Source organism: Saccopteryx leptura, chromosome 2, assembly GCF_036850995.1.
Source record: "Saccopteryx leptura isolate mSacLep1 chromosome 2, mSacLep1_pri_phased_curated, whole genome shotgun sequence".
Lineage (NCBI taxonomy): Eukaryota > Metazoa > Chordata > Mammalia > Chiroptera > Emballonuridae > Saccopteryx > Saccopteryx leptura.
Window position 1 is genome coordinate 149,019,704 of NC_089504.1, and position 19,675 is coordinate 149,039,378.

Below are 19,675 nucleotides of genomic sequence, written 5' to 3' on the forward strand. Positions count from 1 at the left end.
ACTAAAATAGCAAGGAAAAAAACAAAAATGTTTACTTACAGTTGAACCAAGATGAGGTGGATTATCAGTGGGTTTTATCACGTTTTGCCTTTGAGTAGAATCAAGAAAGACATCATCCCAGTGCCCTTTCTCAATTAATTCCTTAAAAATAAATTTGTAACTTTGACCATAAAAATATTCTCAAGTTAATTAAGCAACAAACAAATGTGTTTATGTTGCAAAAATAAAAGCATATTTTGGTGAAAAAGAATATTACCTTTTTAATTTTGGAAAGTTCAGTTACCGCTTGCTTATTTCCAGGTTCCAAAAGTAAAACAGTTTCAAAATCTAAGGTGAATTTTTAAGAAATATAATAAATTAATGAAAATACTTTATAAAGTTCAGGATAATATATTTAGTTAGTTTAGTAACCCCATGTTTATCTCAAGAAGTTTTACTCAGATGCTTGGAAACAATTGGGCAATAATAAGGACTAACATTTACTGAATGCTATTCTTTGTAAGAATTCTCAAGTATCCTTCATTATAACCCCACTTAACAGATGATACAACTGAGGCCTAAAGGTCATCTAACCAACCAAAGCTACACTCTTTTAACAAGTGACGGTATAACTCACTAAATGTCAAACAGAATGAAGATAATTCCATATAACGGAGTTATCCTTCAATAGCCGTAAAAAGGAACTGAATTGTGATACATGTTATAGCAGAGATGAACCTTGAAGACTTATACTAAGTGAAATAAGACAGACACAAAAGGTCAAATTACTGTATGATTCTACTTATATGAAGTACAGTCGTCCCTCGCCATATCGCAGTTCACTTTCTGCAGTCTCACTGTATTCTGGAATTTTAAATTGTATATATCTAATTTTGTATTGTGGATTTTTTGCTATATTGAGTGATTTTGTAGTATATATAGGTATTTTATATTTATAATTTTAATTATTTTTGCAGTAAAATAAGCATTTTCTAGCCTAAAAAACTGAACATAAAAATATTAAAAGATGCCCTGGCCGGTTGGCTCAGCGGTAGAGCGTCGGCCTAGCGTGCGGAGGACCCGGGTTCGATTCCCGGCCAGGGCACACAGGAGAAGCGCCCATTTGCTTCTCCACCCCTCCGCCGCGCTTTCCTCTCTGTCTCTCTCTTCCCCTCCCGCAGCTAAGGCTCCATTGGAGCAAAGATGGCCCGGGCGCTGGGGATGGCTCTGTGGCCTCTGCCTCAGGCGCTAGAGTGGCTCTAGTCGCAACATGGCGACGCCCTGGAGGGGCAGAGCATCGCCCCCTGGTGGGCAGAGCATCGCCCCATGGTGGGCGTGCCGGGTGGATCCCGGTCGGGCGCATGCGGGAGTCTGTCTGACTGTCTCTCCCTGTTTCCAGCTTCAGAAAAATGAAAAAAAAAATAAAATAAAATAAAATATTAAAAGATATTAAAATATTAAATTGAAATAAAATACGAAGCATATATGTTGTTAAAATTACGTAGGTTTAAGAGAGTAGAAAGTGTTTAAGAGCATAGGAAGTGTTTATAAGAGTGTGGGAAAGGTTTATAAGAGTGGGGGGAGGGTTTATAAAGACTTAAAATACATATAAATAATAAATATAAGGTCGCAACTTCACAGCTTTCGCCTATCATGGGGGGTTCTGGAACCTAATCCTCGCGATAAGATGAGGAACGACTGTACCTAGAATAGTCATATTCTATTCAAGGACAGAAGGTAGAATGGTGGTTATCAGGGCCTGCAGAAAGAGGGAAATGTGAAGTAACTGTTTAACAAGTAGTTTTCAGAATAAAATGATAAAAAGGTTCTGGAGACAGATAGTGGTGATGGTTGCACAACAAGGGAAATGTACTCGATGCCACTACACTTAAAAATGGTTAGAACAGTACATTTTATGCTATGTGTGGTTTATCATATGAAAAAATGCATGGGCTACAGCTGAAGCCAGGCTTAGAGAGAAACTGACAGACTTAAATACATGTATCAGGAAAGTAAAAAAGATTGAAAATCAACTATCTCAGTATTGATGTTAAGAATTTAGAGGGCCCTGGCCAGCTGGCTCAGTGGTAGAGCGTCGGCCTGGCGTGCAGGAGTCCCGGGTTCGATTCCCGGCCAGGGCACACAGGAGAAGCGCCCATCTACTTCTCCACCCCTCCCCCTCTCCTTACTCTCTGTCTCTCTCTTCCCCTCCCGCAGCCGAGGCTCCGCTGGAGCAAAGATGGCCTGGGCGCTGGGGATGGCTCCTTGATCTCTGCCCCAGGCGCTAGAGTGGCTCTGGTCGCAACAGAGCGACACGGGGGGGGGGGGGGCAGAGCGTCGCCCCCTGGTGGGCAGAGCATCGCCCCTGGTGGGCGTGCCGGGTGGATCCCGGTTGGGCGCCTGCGGGAGTCTGTCTGACTGTCTCTCCCCATTTCCAGCTTCAGAAAAATACAAAAGAATTTAGAGGTAACTCAGTTGGTTAGAGCACTGAACCGATATATCAAGGTTGCAGGTTCAATCCCTGGTTAGGACACATAACAAGAATCAACCAACGGACCTGGCTGGTTGGCTAAGTGGATAGAGTACTGGCCCAGTGTATGGATGTCCTGGGTTCAATTACCAGTCAGGACACACAACAGAAGTGACCACCTGCTTCTCTCCCTCTTCCTCTCCCCTCCCGCAGTCAGTGGCTGGACTGGTTTGAGCATTGGCCCTGGGAACTGAGGATAGCTCAACTGTGGTTTGAATTTTGGCCTTAGGCACTAAAAATAGCTTGGGTGATTCAAGCATCAGTCCGAGACGGGTGTTGCTGGGTAGATCCCAGTCAGGGTGCATGCAGAAGTCTGTCTCACTATCTCCCCTTCTCTCACTTAAAAAAAAGAAAAGAAAAAGAACCAATGAAAGCATAAATAAGTGAGACAAATCAATGCTTCTCTCTCTAAAATCAATGAACTAAAAAAATAAAATAAAATAAATAACTTCAAAAAGCAACAAATTAAACCTAAAGACAATTGGAGGAAGAAAATCAAGACCAGAAAAAAACAAAACAAAACATGCAATAGAGACAAACTGGTTCTTCAAAGACTAATAAATACCTAAAAGAGATTATGGAAAAGTAAAAAAACTAGTATCAAAAAAAAGATGGGTGCATCATTACAAATTTCACATTATCCTCTATCCCTAGTTGCTGATTTCCCTTCCTTATCATTCTTGCCTCTTCTTGCTTTTTTCATTTTCACCTACAATTCAAATCTTTCACTAATTTTGATTGGCAACTAGCCAGATTGTTCTATATGCTATCAAAATATAATCAGGTCTACTACGGAAACTGTATTCCTTCAAATCTACAAACCTATTCATGATCTAAACCGTGGAAGAAAATATACTTCTCTAAGTTGTGTATGTATCCCTGAACCATGAGAAGGCTACACAAATCTCTGCTTTATAAATTGGGAGTCTTGTCAGGAGAAATAGGTGCCTACTGTTATAAAAAGTCATACCTTGTTTGGCCTCATTTAACTTTCCCAAAAATGTTCTTGCAGTTCCTCTTCTGGCAAAAGCTTTAGAATATGAGCCATCTAGTAAAATTGCTTGTGTGCAGTCTTTTTCAGCCTCTTCATATCTTTAAACATAATACAATTACCAACTGCAAAAATGCGGCCTATAAAAAAACTTGATATAAACTGAATTCCTAATAAAAAAGCATGCATATAATTTCAATTACCAACCCCCAAATCTGTGTTTGAGGGAAAAATGATTGTAAAATTTTATATTCTCACCAAATCTTGGAATCATCTGCTAAGGAGGGAGAAGGTACCAGATTAAGGGACAGTCAGAAGAGGGTGGCACTAGGATGGTAGAATATGGGCAGGGCAGAGAAAAGACCAGCACTGCTGGCAGTCTACCTCCTGTCCATCTCTCAATATGCACGTGCACTACATTAGCAATCGTAAGTGGCATTAATTTTCTAATAAAACTTTGTATTTATCTATAGTCCATATCACTTAAAGAAAAACAATCCACACATAACATTGTATATGTGAGGATATATATAAAATACATTACCTGACGCTTTTCATAAATTCTACTCAGGCATGCAACCAACAATCAGCTCAGTCTGACCTGGTACTGCTCTCAAATCACAGAGCTAAGCTAAACCACAGAAAATTGAGACTTTCCTATATATTGACAGCATTAATGAATTACTGTGAATTTATTCAGTATGATAACAGTACTGTGCTTTACAAATTATTCTTTAGGGATGAAATGTCATGTCTACAACTATTTACAATAATTCAGGGGGAAAAAAACCTGAAACAAATATGACCAAAATAAGTATGGCTTTTTGAAACAAGATGACTTGGTACATGGACCATATTATAATACTTTTATGGAAGTCTGAAAAGTTTCATAATAAAAGTACTTTTTTTAAAGACTTCCTGGCCCCAGACAGTTGGCTCAGAAGTAGAGCATTAGCCTGGCATGGGGATGTCCCAGGTTCAAATCCTGGTCAGGGCACACAGGAGAGGCAACCCTCTGCTTCTCCACCCCTACCCCTCCGCCTCCTCTGTCTCTCTCCTCAGTCCTGCAGCCATTGCTCAACTAGTTTGAGTGCATCAGCCTTAGGTGCTGAGAATGGCTCCAAGGAGCCTCAGGCATTAAAAATAGCTCAGTTTTTGAGCATGTGAGCATGGCCCCAAATGGGCAGCAAATTGGCCCCAGATGGGGGCTGCCGGGTGGATCCAAGTTGGGCTGCATGCGGGAGTTTGTCTCTTTATCTCCCCACCTCTCACTTGAAAAGGAAGAAAAAAATAAAGAAAAAATCTCCTGTGATTACCATTCTCCCTAAGGTCTAAATCAGGGGTCCCCAAAATATGGCCCGCGGGCCACATGCAGCCCCGACGCCATTTATCCGGCCCTCGCTGCACCTTTCATTGGTGGTCAGTGAGAGGAGCACGTTGACCATCTCATTAGCCAAAAACAGGCCCATAGTTCCCATTGAAATACTGGTCAGTTTGTTGATTTAAATTTGCTTGATCTTTATTTTAAATATTGTATTTGTTCCCATTTTGTTTTTTTACTTTAAAATAAGGTATGTGCAGTGTGCATAGGGATTTGTTCAAAGTTTTTTTATAGTCCAGCCCTCCAACGGTCTGAGGGACAGTGAACTGGCCCCCTGTGTAAAAAGTTTGGGGACCCCTGGTGATCTAAATGAATACCACCCCCATCCTCAAAACAAGACTCATTGATTTTCTAATGAACTTAAACATCTATGAATTAATTTATTTTCAACAAGGAAAAGAATATGTCTGTGTGTATATGTTTCTATGCCTTTACCAACATATTTCCTACCTGACTGATTGATCCTTCTCTCATTCATGACACCTGCATAGCCCCCACACTTCCCAAGATAAAGTCAAGCTCCTTTGTAGAACCAAGTCAGGGGCCTGACTGACCCTCCAGCCTTGTCCTTGTCATTATCCCTTGCATAACAGCCAAAGTATTGACCACCTGCCCTCTCCAGAAGTTACTATGAAATTTTCCACCCCGAGACTTTGAACCTCCAGTGAGCGGGACACTTGACCTGTTTTCTCACCTCTCTAACAGACTAACCCTTTAGATCTCAGTTCAGTTCCAATTCCTGTTTGGAAAGCTGCCCCTTTTGATATTCCTCAGCTAGTCTGTAATGTCTGAAAAGTCACCATATGGTAGAGAAAACTTCTGTATTAAGTGTGAATCTAAAAGATACACTAGAAAAAAATACAAATAAGAATCACATGTAATTTAAAACACCATTAACTTGCTATAATATCCTAATGTGATTATCAATTAAAAAAATGAAATATTACAGTAAACTAGAGCTCTCAATGTAGATTTTATCTCTCACCTATTAGAAGGTTATTATTCTTAGCATTAGTTAAACCTAAGAATCCAGGTCTTACAATTTTTAAATCATACATAGTTCTTGAATAGCAAAAAAAAAATTCTTTACTCTGACTAATCAAAATAGTGTATCTCTAGTTATGTCTATTAGTTTCAATGAGGTTTAATAACCAAATTTTACTTCTACGACATGGGTTCCTAACAAGACCCTGTGAGATCTAAAAACTTTGGTGGAAAAAATATTACATTCTTATTTTCACTAACTTTTAAATTAAACTTCACTGGTTTTTTGTTTGTTTTTTTACAGAGACAGAGGGATAGATAGGGACAGACAGACAGGAACAGAGAGAGATGAGAAGCATCAATCATCTGTTTTTCGTTGTGGCACTTTAGTTGTTCATTGACTGTTTTCTCGTATGTGCCTTGACCGTGGGGCTGTACAGCAGACCGAGTGACCCTTTAGTCAAGCCAGCGACCTTGGGTCCAAGCTGGTGAGCTTTGCTCAAACCAGATGAGCCTGTGCTCAAGCTGGTGACCTCAGGGACTCGAACCTGGGTCCTCCGCATCCCAGTCCGACGCTCTATCCACTGCGCTACTGCCTGGTCAGGCAACTTCGCTTCCTTTCAATTGTAACTGTAGATCAGTGGTTTTCAACTACCGCTGACCACTGCCAATCCACCAGAAATTTAGTGCTGGTCTGAGAAAGAGTTAACCACCCTGATGCTATATAAGATTATAGGCCCACAACAACAGGATGGTTAACTCTTTCATGGACCAGCACAAAATAGGGTCTCCTCTGAAAGAGCTAGCCAACAACTGGACAACTCTATTTCTAGTAGTCACTCAGATGCCAAACAATGAAGTCATATACTATCACACTTGTAATATAATCATCAGTGTTTCTTTCTGAGCACTCTTTATCCACACTTAATACTTAATCAGTATGTAGAAGATGTGTCAAAGATCACCCCAAAGTCTAGTGTCCTTATTAAAACCTTTATGTTAATGTCTTTAAAAAAATTTTAACTTTATCTTGCCTATATTTTAAATGTAGTCTCTCATTATGTAGTGTTTTAAAAAAAAGTATATAGGGGCCTGATCTGTGGTGGCGTAGTGGGTCAAGCATCAACCTGGAACGCGAGGTCACCGGTTCAAAACCCTGGGCTTACCTGGTCAAGGCACATATGGGAGTTGATGCTTCCTCCTCCTCCCCCCTTCTCTGTCTCTCCTTTAAAATCAATCAATCAATAAAAATAAAGTAATGTGGACTGATTCATTAATCAGAAGACCAAAGATTTTTATAAAAAGGTATATAGGCCCTGGCCGGTTGGCTCAGTGGTAGAGCGTCGGCCTGGAGTGTGGAAGCCCCGGGTTTGATTCCCGGCCAGAGCACATAGGAGAAGCACCCATTTGCTTCTCCACCCCTCCCCTTCTCCTTCCTCTCAGTCTCTCTCTTCACCTCCCGCAGCCAAGGCTCCATTGGAGCAAAGATGGCCCGGGCGCTGGGGATGGCTCCTTGGCCTCTGCCCCAGGCGCTAGAGTGGCTCTGGTCATGGCAGAGAGATGCCCCAGAGGGGCAGAGCATCGCCCCCTGGTGGACATGCCAGGTGGATCCCGGTCGGGCGCATGCAGGAGTCTGTCTGTCTCTCCCAGTTTCTCGCTTCAGAAAAATACAAAAAAAAAGATATAGGTATAGAACTATATCAAAAATTTTAATATTTTTAAAACTAATTTCAATATAATTAATTTCCAGTATAATCCTAAAAGTAAACATTTAAAAATTATTTTGAGAAAGGTTCACAATGAAGCCAAAAGGGGTCCATAGCACAAAAAAGTTTAAAATTCCAGCTCTGGCCGCTTGGCTCAGTGGTAGAGCATCGGCCTGGCGTGCAGGAGTCCCAGGTTCAATTCCAGGCCAGGGCACACAGAAGCGCCCATCTGCTTCTCCACCCCTCCCCCTCTCCTTCCTCTCTATCTCTCTCCTCTCCTCCCACAGCCAAGGCTCAGAGGCGCTAGAATGGCTCTGGTTACAACAGAGCGTCGCCCCTGGTGGGCGTGCCGGGTGGATCCCGGTCGGGCGCATGCGGGAGTCTGTCTGACTGCCTCCCCGTTTCCAACTTCAGAAAAAAAAATAAAAGTTTAAAATTCCTATTTATAGTATTTTTTTTTTAAATTTTGTCACTAGTGTGTGAAGTATTATTACAAGATAGAAAGAAATATAAGAAATAGTTTCTGCCATCAGGTATTATAATGCTGACTGCCCAACCTAGAGACCCTGAGTGCGTCCAGAAGCAGCTGGTGAATATCACAGGACCAAGTTTTAGTTGCATAGTCACAGTTAGCAATTTCAAGGATAGCAACTTCCTTTTGTTATATGTGTGTGTGTGTGTACACATATAGAATACATGTAATATAAAAGTATACAAAAAAATACTTCCACATAAGACTTTCTCCAAAGGATTCTAATAGGTTAAAAATAATTTTCAAGTCACTAAATTCAGAATAATATGCATAAAGCAACTTAAAAAGTGTTAAACTGTATAATGCCTGACTACTGGGAGTGGACAACTATTACAAGAGCTAAATGTACTTAAAAGGTACTATAATAAAAAACATACACGCTCTCTTTCTGTCTCTCCTTTTAACTTTAATGCTTAAGAGTAAATATTTAGCCATATACCAATTTATGGTAAATTTAATTTTCAACCTGAAAAGCACTATATGTATTCAATACTTACTTCTGAATCTTCAGATAGGCCATTGCTCTGTTAGCTGGAAGAAGGGCATTAGCACCATCTGCTGCTATCCCTCGAGTATAGCATTCAATTGCTTTTTCATATTTTCCCTCTTTGAAAAATCCATTCCCCTATCATTTTAGAAAGAAGTGAAGAAGAATAAAAACATATGCACAAGATTAGTTAAAAAAATTCAAATCTTAAGAAACACTGCAAGAATACTCATCAATTTAATATATAAATAAAGTATATTTTAATTGTTGAAAATCTAGTCCATGATATATCTTTTAGAATCTGTTAGTTTGGGTTGTTTTATAAAATGGTGTTGTTCTCTTCAGTACTAAAAAAAAAATGTATACTACTCTTATTTTCTAGCTTAACCATGATTCTAATTAAGAATTAAATAAAACAAATTTAAAAGCACATTTTAATAAATACAGGCCCAAATGTTGTAATATTTAGTTATATTAGAAGCTGTAAAAATAACTTTTGTAAAAGAACTCACTCCTCAGTAAAATGCGTATATCTAAACACAGGATAATTTTAAATTGTATTAAAATGTGTATACTAGATAGCCCTGACCAGATGGCTCAGTGGATAGAGCGTCAGCCCGAAATATGGATGTCCCCAGTTTTTTTATTTTGTTTTGTTATTTTAACAGGGACAGAGAAAGTCAGAGAGAGGGATAGATAGGGACAGACAGGAACAGAGAGATGAGAAGCATCAATCATCAGTTTTTCGTTGCGACACCTTAGTTGTACATTGATTGCTTTCTCATATGTGCCTTGACTATGGGCCTCAACAGACCAAGTCATCCCTTGATCGAGCCAGCGACCTGGGACCAAGCTGGTGAGCTTTTTTTTTTGTTGCTCAAGCCAGATGAGCCCGCGCTCAAGCTGGCGACCTTGGGATCTCGAACCTGGGTCCTCCACATCCCAGTCAGACGCTCCATCCACTGCGCCACCACCTGATCAGGCTAGATGTCCCCAGTTTGATTCCTGGTCAGGGTACACAAGAGAAATGACCACCTGCTTCACTCTCACCCTTCTCTCTCTTCCCCTCCCACAGCCAGTAGCTTGGTTGGTCCAAGCTCATCAGCCTAAGGTGCTAAAAAGAGCTCTGTTTATTTGAGCATATGGGGTCAATAGGTAGATATTGCTCAGGGCGCATGTGGGAGTCTGTCTCACTATCTCCCTCCTCCCCTCACTAAAAAAAAAAAAAAAAAGCTGTATACTATATTTCACTGTAATATTTATAATTAAAGTGAGGTATAATCGCAATCAATAATCATTCCATGACAGTATTTATTAGCAGTCCTCTGTGGACCCATGAAAAGATATATATAAAAAATTGAATCTCAACTCAAGATTTCTATTGGAAATTTTGATTAGAAATAGTTCTGTGTAAACTAATGAAAAAAATTATATAAATAATAAAATATAATTTCTGTTCAATTTATAACTACATATAAATATGTATACATGTTAAAATGCTCAAAATTAAATTTTTCCCTACAATTAAATTTTTATAAAATTATGTATTAAGTCACCAATTACTCTCATTTTGAATTAGTAGGCTCCAGATGTTTTATATTTAATTTTCAGTTCCTACTAAAAAGGAATTTTAATATAAAAAACAGAAACTTAACTGATACATAAGAAAATAAAAGTAAGCTCAGCAAAACACATATATGTTGGAATTCCTCTGGGTTACCAGATCTTTCTCTGAAATGGCCTGCTGCTTATTCCGTTGCTCTTCAGTTTGTTTTTTCTGTCCTTCAGTTGACATAATCACTGTGTCAGCTTCCTTTGGGTGTGAGTTTTCTTTGGATGTTAAAGCCTAGAAGACAAAGCAGCTAAACAAATACAAGTAATGCAAGATGCACACATAATTTAACTCTAAAATATTAAATTACTCAAATATACTAGAATTTCTGCCACAATTCACAAAATATATTTACCAATTCAAAGTCTACTTATTAAAATAAAAAGCAAAATACTATAATAAATTTAATGTGCATCTTATTCCAATTAAAATAAATAGTATCCACTAAAGGTAGGTGTTCATTTATTTATTCAACAGATCTTTACTGAATTTCTACACAGGCCAGGTACTGTTCTAGGAACTATTTCCAAAAGTGAAATAGGTAATTAAGACCACATCACCAAATTTCGTAGATTTAATACTCATAGTCATTATCTGTAATAATTTAGGACAAAATAAAAAAATACACAATATAGCTCACAATTATATTCAAGTTGATACATTTATCAAAAGTTTTTATGTGTGGCCCTGGCCAGTTGGCTCAGTTGTAGAGCGCCGGCCTGGCGTGCAGGAGTCCCAGGTTCGATTCCCAGCCAGGGCACACAGGAGAAGCGCCCATCTGCTTCTCCACCCCTCCCCCTCTCCTTCCTCTCTGTCTCTCTCTTCCCCTCCAGCAACCAAGGCTCCATTGGAGCAAGGTTGGCCCAGGCGCTGAGGATGGCTCTGTGGCCTCTGCCTCAGGCACTAGAATGGCTCTGGTTGCAACAGAGCAACGTCCCAGATGGGCAGAGCATCGCCCCCTGGTGAGCATGCCGGGTGGATCCTGGTAGGGCTTATGCGGGAGTCTGTCTGACTGCCTCCCCATTTCCAACTTCAGAAAAACACACACACACACAAAAAAAGATTTTATATGCAATAAATAATAGCAATATTTAAAAGATTTTCCACAATCAGTGTCACTTTTTTTCTCAAAGTTTCTTCAGATGGCAAAATAATTATAACTGATTCAACAGAAAAGTGAAAGAAATATGTAACTGTTCAGTACCATTTGATAGCAAATTTGACATTTAAATAATAAATATACTCTTACTGTTATGAAAATTAGTAGCCCTGGCTGGCTGGCTCAGTGGACAGAGTATTCATCCATCATATGAACATCCCAGGTTCAATTCCCAATCAGGGCACATAGGAGAAGTGACCATCTGTTTCTCTCCCCTTACACCTCCCCCTTTACTCCCTCTTTCTCTCCCTCAGCCAGTGGCTTGATTGGTTCTAGCATTGGCCCCGCGTGCTGAGGATGGCTTGGTTGGTCTGAGCACATTGGCCTCAGGTGCTAAAATAGCTCCATTGATTCAAGCACCAGCCCCAGTCGGGGGTTGCTGGGTGGATCTTGGTTGGGGTGCATGTGGGAGTGTATCTCCCCTCTTTTTACTTAAAAAAAATAAATAAATAAGAAAAATATCTATGTTAATCTATAGTACAGTCTTTTTTAAAAATAAAAAGCCTTACATCATCAAATAAGGTAATAAGTAATTCACCTAATTTAAATAACTAGCTTACCTGATTAATTTTCCTGAGTTCATTTGTTGCCTCAAAGTTATTTGGTTCTAGTTCTAATACTTTTTCATAATCTGAGTAAAACAGAAGAAAAGAATTTTTGAAAAACATATATTTAAAAACAATAATCATTTGCTTCCATATGTAACAAATAGGCAACTCTCCTACAGCAAAATTAAAGGGAACTAAGATATACTAACATTAGACTACTGGGTTCTCTTCACACTCCCCTAAGACAGAAAAATCCTGTTAGATCACCTTCTTCTACCAGCCCCAGGAAGGACACTTGCTATTGTAAGTCGTACATCATAAAACCAAAAAGCAGCAGAATCTTTTACATATCAGCCTTACTCAGACTATATAACACAAACCAATTATATGGAATAATAAAATGCTTACAAATTACAAATAAATAAAAATGTATTAAGAGCTGTGCATGCATTACCTCTAGCCTCACAAGAGCCAATAAGATGTTTTCATCCATATTTTACACATGAGAAACTGAAAATCAGAGAAGATACATAACCTTCCCTTATCACACAGCTAATACACAGTGGAATGAGAGCATGAACTAAAGTCAAACAGGTGGCAAATAATGTATTCTTTTCTAAAGTATCAATATAAACTTTAAACTATAAAAATGAATTTTATTCAAATATAGAAAGCTCTCTGAAGCTAGTAACTGTGATTGTCCAATATTCTTTTATAACAGCTATTAAATTAAATTATTAACAAATTTCTTTAGACAACGATGACCTAGAAAATATTAATACCATTTTTGGCATCTTCTAATTTTTGCAAAGCAAATCGAGCAGCACCTCGTCTTGCATAAGCCTTTGTATAACTTCTATTCAAGGCAATTGCTAAACTATAATCAGATTCAGCAACAGCAAACCTGTAATTTAAAAAATTAAAGTTAATAAAAATAATTTGTTAAGCTAAAACTTCAAAATTTTTCTAAAATTCCCAAAAAGAGGATTAATTTCCCAACTGAAGTAATGTTTCCCACCTCTCTTTTACGTAGGTAAGCCTATTAAAAAACAGTAATGTTTGATGGTGAAATGTTAAGTAGCAGTACCTTTAAAGCAAAGAACAAGAATGCCCACCATCACTGTTTTCTCTCACTTTTATATTATAGGTCCTGGTAATTTAGTTCCATAAGAAAGAAAAACAGCTACAAAGACTGTAAAGGAGGAACAAAACTGACATTCTCAGATGATATGATGGTCTACCTAGAAAACTCAAAACAGTCTAGAGACATTGCTAGAAATAACTTGTTTAGCAAGGTGGCTACTTTATTAGAGATCAGCACAAAAAACAAATCTAACAAAAGATGTACAAGTCCCAGATGCAGAAAACTGCAAGACTGTCTTCAAAAATAGTAAAGAAGACTTGAGCGGAGATATTTCACATTCATCTATATGGCAAAAAACATAACAATAAAATTCTCTTCAAACTAATTTATAAATCCAAAGCAATTGTAGTCAAAATCCCAACAGTATTTTTCAAGGCATTTCACAAGATGATTCTAAAAGTTATTTTGATAAGAAAAAGATCAAGAACACCCAAGACATTCCTGAATAATAAGGTAGGGATAACAACAGTCCCTACACCAAATACCAAGACTTATTATAATGCCAAAGTAACTCAAGATAGTATGAAATGGTTACAGTAATAGGCAAGAAAAAAATGCAAAGAATAGAGAGATGTGGCCCTAGTCAATGGCTGAGTGGATAGAGCACAAGCCAATGTATAGATGTCCTGGGTTCGATTCCAGGTCAGGGCACACAAGAAAAGTGACCTTCTGCTTCTTACCCCTCCCTCTCCCCTTCTCTTCCACTTCCCCTCTGGCAGCCAGTGGCTTGAGTGGTTTGAGTGCGGCCCTGAGCACTGAGGATGGCTCAGTTGGTCCAAGCACATCAGCCTTAGGCACTAAAAATAGCTCAGTACTTGAGCAACAGCCCAAGAGAGGCGTTTCTGTGTGGATCCCAGTTGGAAGCATGCCGGAGTGTCTCACTAGCTCCCCTCCTCTCACTTAATATAAATAGATAAATAAATAAACATTAAAAAAAAAATAAGAGTTTCATGCAAACTTGACATATGACATGATGCCACTTCAGACCCACGGAGAAAGCATGGATATTCAATAAACAGGGCTGGAACAAGTGGTATCTTCATATGAAAAGATATGAAATTGGAATTCTACCTTTTGCATACATAAAAAGAATGAAACGTGAAAAATAAAACATAAAAACTTTTAGAATATAGGAAACTAGCCTAAGCAGTGGTAGTGCAGTGGATACAGCATCAACCTGGGACTCTTAGGGTCCAAGGTTCAAAATCCTAAGGTTGCTGGCTTAAATATGGGATCATCAACATGATCCCACGGTTGCTGGCTTGAGCCCAAAGGTCACTGTCCTGAGCCTCAGACTGCTGGCTTGAGAGCAGTTCACTGGCTCAGCTGGAGCCTCCCAGTCACAGCACATATGAGGAGCAATCAATGAACAACTCAAGTGATGCAACTATGAGTTGATACTTCTCATCTTTCTCTCTCTTCCTGTCTGTCTCTCACACACATATACACACACAAAAGAATATAGGAGACTATGCTGAGCTCAGGAAAGGAAACTAACAAACTATATATTTAAGTGCTTACATTTTTAAAAAAATCAAAATATTGGAATACAGTAAAATTATGAATCTACGTTTCTCAAGACTCTAGAAGAAAAGGAAAAAAGATATCTACAAATTGGGAGAAGATAATTACTATAAACAAACACTAGAGGATCCATATCCAGAATAAAGACCTCTTAAAAAATCAACAGCAAAACAGCCTACAGAAAAATGACCAAAAGACAAAACAAAAAACACAAGTGATGAATAAACATATAGTAAGATCCTTAGCCTTATTAGAAACTAGGGAAATGCAAATTAAGACCACAGTTAAGAAACCCTATTATATCAATATTGGTAAAGATTTAGAATAAGCATTCTTATACACTGCTAACAAGAAATGTAAACTTGTACAACTACCTTTGTAATAACTGGTCATCACCATTTTTTTTTTTTTTAAGTGAGAGGAGAGGAGGTAGTGAGACAGACTCCCACATGCACCCCAACTGAGATCCACCTGGCAACCTCCAGCAGGGACCAACTGAGCTATCCTCAGTGCCAGGGGGCCATGCTCAAACCAATCAAACCACTGGCTGTGGGAGGGGGAGAGGGAGAGGAGACTGAAAGGAAGGAGAGGAAGAAAGAAATAAACCAACAATTCAGCAACAGGAGATTGAATATATAATGGCATATTACATAAAAAAGACTTTTTAAAAACTGTATTTAACAGTGAAAATGAGAGTTCTACATTTATATGTAAAACATGAATCAGAAAAATATTCAGAGAAATTTAAGATTACATTCAGTATAATATATATAATAGTGAATATAATACTGAATATATTCAGTAGGCAGTTATGTATTATGTAAGGTACATATAAATGAACATTTTAAATCAAAAGAACGATAACTATACAACTCAAGATAATGGTTAACTGAGAGGGAAAGGGTCAGGATATGGAAAGGAGTATCAAGGTAGCCTCAAAAATAATAATGTCCTAGGCCCTGGCCGGTTGGCTCAGCGGTAGAGCGTCGGCCTGGTGTGCGGGGGACCCGGGTTCGATTCCCAGCCAGGGCACATAGGAGAAGCACCCATTTGCTTCTCCACCCCTCCCTCCTTCCTCTCTGTCTCTCTCTTCCCCTCCCGCAGCCAAGGCTCCATTGGAGCAAAGATGGCCCGGGCGCTGGGGATGGCTCCTTGGCCTCTGCCCCAGGCACTAGAGTGGCTCTGGTCGCGGTAAAGCGATGCCCCGGAGGGCGTGCTGGGTGGATCCCGGTCGGGCACATGCAGGAGTCTGTCTGACTGTCTCTCCCCGTTTCCAGCTTCAGAAAAATACAAAAAATAATAATAATAATAATAATAATAATGTTCTAGTTCTTAAATTGTGAGTTCATCTAAGATTTTTTAAAATTCTTCATCACTTATATATATTATAGATTATCAAATATTATAAAAGGTAAATATTCTAATTTGTCAGATATTAATAGCATAAATTTCAAAGATCTAAAAATATGATGTTAAAATAGTAAAAATTCAGACACCAATATAATTATTTCCAAATCATAATTAAAACAGTAAGAATACTTTCCTTGATAGTATTTTTTTTTCATGTGGTTCCGTTCTCTTGTATCTTTATTTTTTAAATTTAATTTATTGGGGTAACACTGGTTAACATAATTACACAGGTAACAGGTGCCCAATTCTACAACACATCACTGTACTCTGTATTGTGTTCACACACACCCCCATGTAAGTCAAGTCTTCGTCCATCACCATTTATCACGGTCAGTCCTATACCCTCCTCCATACCCCCACCCCCACCCCGGGCGATCACTACACTGTTGTCTATGTCGTGAGTCTTTCTCTCTCTCTCTCTCTCTTTTTTGGTCCTTTTCTGTTCAATCTCTCCATCCTCTTCACCCAGCCCCCACCACCGACACCCGTCTGCCTGCTCTCTATGTCTGAGTCTGTTCTACCTTGCTTTTTAGTTCATCATTTTGTTCATTAGATTCCACATGAGTGAAACTGATATTTATCTTTTAAAAATTCTTATGATAGCTCAGTTCCCTGCGTATGATAAGACCATAACTCATTTACATTCTTCAACAGGAAGAATGTATTTTAAGAGGCAGTATGACTTAAAGATCAATGTTGGAACATAATTTTAAGTTACCACAATGAAAGTTCTCTAGGTTAAATAGTGGATAACTTCAAAAATAACAGAGGAAATTGAATTTCTAAAAATTTTTATCTAGTTAACTTCTTTCTTCTTTTGAGAATTAGGTAAAGAACATCATTATTTGATTTCTGGAGTAGGACACAACCAGTAAAGTGATAAGGCATGGTTTGAGCACCTGAATGTCTTACAATGGCTTAAATACCATATTTTTCACTCCATGAGACGCACTTTCTTTCCCCAAAAGTGGAGGGGGAAATGCCCGTGCGTCTTACGGAGCAAATGTTCATTTTTTTTAGCTGCTGCGGGTTCCCGGACAACTAGAAGAGTATTTGAACATTAAAGTCTCTTCTCATTTGTTAGTAACAGTGCTAATGGTTGTTAATACTGCTGTTGAGTTTACATTGTTGAAATATTGTGGTATATTTTATTAAATATTTTAACACACCATTTGGTTCAGAATATTTTTTTTCTTATTTTCCTCCTTAAAACCCTAGGTGCGTCTTATGGTCAGGTGCGTCTTATGGAGTGAAAAATATGGTACTACAACTCAGAAAGAGTACGCTATAAGAACGTACAGCTGAAAAGAAGTGTTGTACTTTTTCAATCTTTCCCACACTGTTTATCATGAAAATATTTTTAAAGTATCAGTCTCCATATATACATACATATGAAGGCATGATGGAAATTCCTTACTTTTTCATTCTAAAGTATGCTGATGCTCTGTTTGTTGGCAACACAGGATTATATGGATCGGCATCCATGCCTTTGGTGTAGCATTCAATTGCTTCATCATATTTTCCTTGTTTGAAATACTTATTGCCCTGAAAAAGCACATACGTCAGATATACACTGGCACAGAATTACAGAACCAATTTTTTTTTATTATTTCCCATCTCTTTATAACTCATTAGCTGTGTGATCAAGGCTGACAGGAAAGGAGAGGATAAAGCAAAAAAACGGTCTTTTTTCAAGTGCTGAAATTCATTATAGACATAGTGTGGGTATAATCTGAGAATTCTGGCGGAAAAATGAGTAAAATACTTAGCATTATATACTTTTTATTGACAATAATAATCCAGAGAAACATAACCAAAAAAACCTATCAAGATGGAAGTTTAATCTGAAAAGAATGCCACCTTTTTGAAAAGCAATATAACTAGTTTTAAAATGAGGCATTCATTAGGGACATGAACACTCCAAAAAATAACACAGATGGCCTGTGTTATGGAGGAGTGGAATATAATATTCATGTTAAGAAGTCACACAATGATTTTAAGTTACTTCAGTCTACTACTAAAACCCTAGAACAACAACTCTCTATATCAGGGGTCTCAAACTCGTGGCCCGCCTACCAATTTTGTGCGGCCCGCAGACTAATCAAACTTCGTGGATTAGTTTGATTAGTTTGCCCACAAAATTGGTGGGCAGGCCGCGAGTTTGAGACCCCTGCTCTATATGGTCCAAGCACTTCGAAAGAAAGAAAAGGAAGGGAGGGAGGGAGAAAAAAAGAAAGAAAGAATTTTTATTTATCTATCTGTTTATTTATTTAGACATAGATAGAGATAGATAGGGACAGACAGACTGGAAGGGAGAGAGATGAGAAGCATCAGCTCTTCACTGTGGCACCTTAGTTGTTCAATAAATCCTTTCTCATATGTGCCTTGACCAGGGGGCTACAGCAGAGCGAGTGACCCCTTGCTCAAGAAAACAACTTTGTGCTAAAGCCAGTGACCTTTGGGCTCAAGCTAGTGACCATGTGTACACGTCTATGATCCCATGCTCAAGTTAGTGACCCTGTGCTCAAGCTGGCAACCTCGGGGTTTCAAACTTGGGTCCTCTGCGTCCCAGTCTGAGGCTCAATCTACTGTGCTGCCGCCTGGTCGGGCCATGTAAGAATTTATATAATACTCAGCGGTAGAGCGTCAGCCTAGCGTGCGGAGGACCCGGGTTCGATTCCCGGCCAGGGCACACAGGAGAAGCGCCCATTTGCTTCTCCACCCCTCCGCCGCACTTTCCTCTCTGTCTCTCTCTTCCCCTCCCGCAGCCAAGGCTCCATTGGAGCAAAGATGGCCCAGGCGCTGGGGATGGCTCTGTGGCCTCTGCCTCAGGCGCTAGAGTGTCTCTGGTCGCAACATGGCGACGCCCAGGATGGGCAGAGCATCGCCCCCTGGTGGGCAGAGCGTCACCCCTGGTGGGCGTGCCGGGTGGATCCCGGTCGGGCACATGCGGGAGTCTGTCTGACTGTCTCTCCCTATTTCCAGCTTCAGAAAAATGAAAAAAAAAAAAAAAATGAAAAAAAAAAAAAAAGAATTTATATAATATTCACAACCCATTGATATTTATTAAAAATACTAATCTTAAGAAAAAGTTAATACAGGCAATTTAAAGAATTGTCACAGAATTTGAACCCAGGTAATCTGGTTTCAGTATACTCCTAACCACTAAACTAAAGCCTCCCAATAAGGATATAGCCAAAAACAACTTCAAGTATGAACATCCCCCCTAAACTATATTGAAGAAATCTTGTGATCCACATGATTTCCTATATACATTGCCTAGCAATGCTGAAGAAACCTAACGCTAACCTAAAGAGTACCTTTTCTTTTAGAGCAAGGGCCTTTTGTGAATCTACACGAATTCCATCTTCTTCTGACTCTGATTCCTGAGACACAGAATCATGAGTACTCTCTTCTTTGTCAAGTTCATCAAGGATACTTTCCTGAAATCATAAGTAGAACAGTGCTCATAACTAAATAAACATTAAAAAAAAAGACAAAAATATAAATTCAACAGAACTTAAGTTGTTATGCTCTAAGGACCTAAAGGCATATAAAAGCAACCCAAATAATCTCTCACTTAAGATTACATCTAAAAAAAAGGTACCAAGATCTATAAACCACTTAAAGAATCTGACTTTGAACTCATAAAGTGAACTAAGTCAATAGTTTACAAACCACCTCTAAA

General features: G+C 38.9%; 1 protein-coding gene across 1 annotated transcript in view; it reads right to left on the reverse strand.

Annotated features, from left to right (window-relative positions):
- The window catches only part of RPAP3 (RNA polymerase II associated protein 3), a 42,084-nt gene that overhangs the window by 13,657 nt on the left and 8,752 nt on the right, over window positions 1–19,675 (reverse strand). The window contains exons 4-12 of the mRNA XM_066369041.1: window positions 19,308–19,430; window positions 17,405–17,532; window positions 12,692–12,813; window positions 11,922–11,992; window positions 10,311–10,436; window positions 8,601–8,728; window positions 3,480–3,601; window positions 257–327; window positions 40–141 (exon numbers count right to left, since the gene is read on the reverse strand). Of these exons, the coding sequence (XP_066225138.1) occupies window positions 40–141; window positions 257–327; window positions 3,480–3,601; window positions 8,601–8,728; window positions 10,311–10,436; window positions 11,922–11,992; window positions 12,692–12,813; window positions 17,405–17,532; window positions 19,308–19,430 (993 nt within the window). The remainder of the gene's footprint in view (window positions 1–39; window positions 142–256; window positions 328–3,479; window positions 3,602–8,600; window positions 8,729–10,310; window positions 10,437–11,921; window positions 11,993–12,691; window positions 12,814–17,404; window positions 17,533–19,307; window positions 19,431–19,675) is intronic.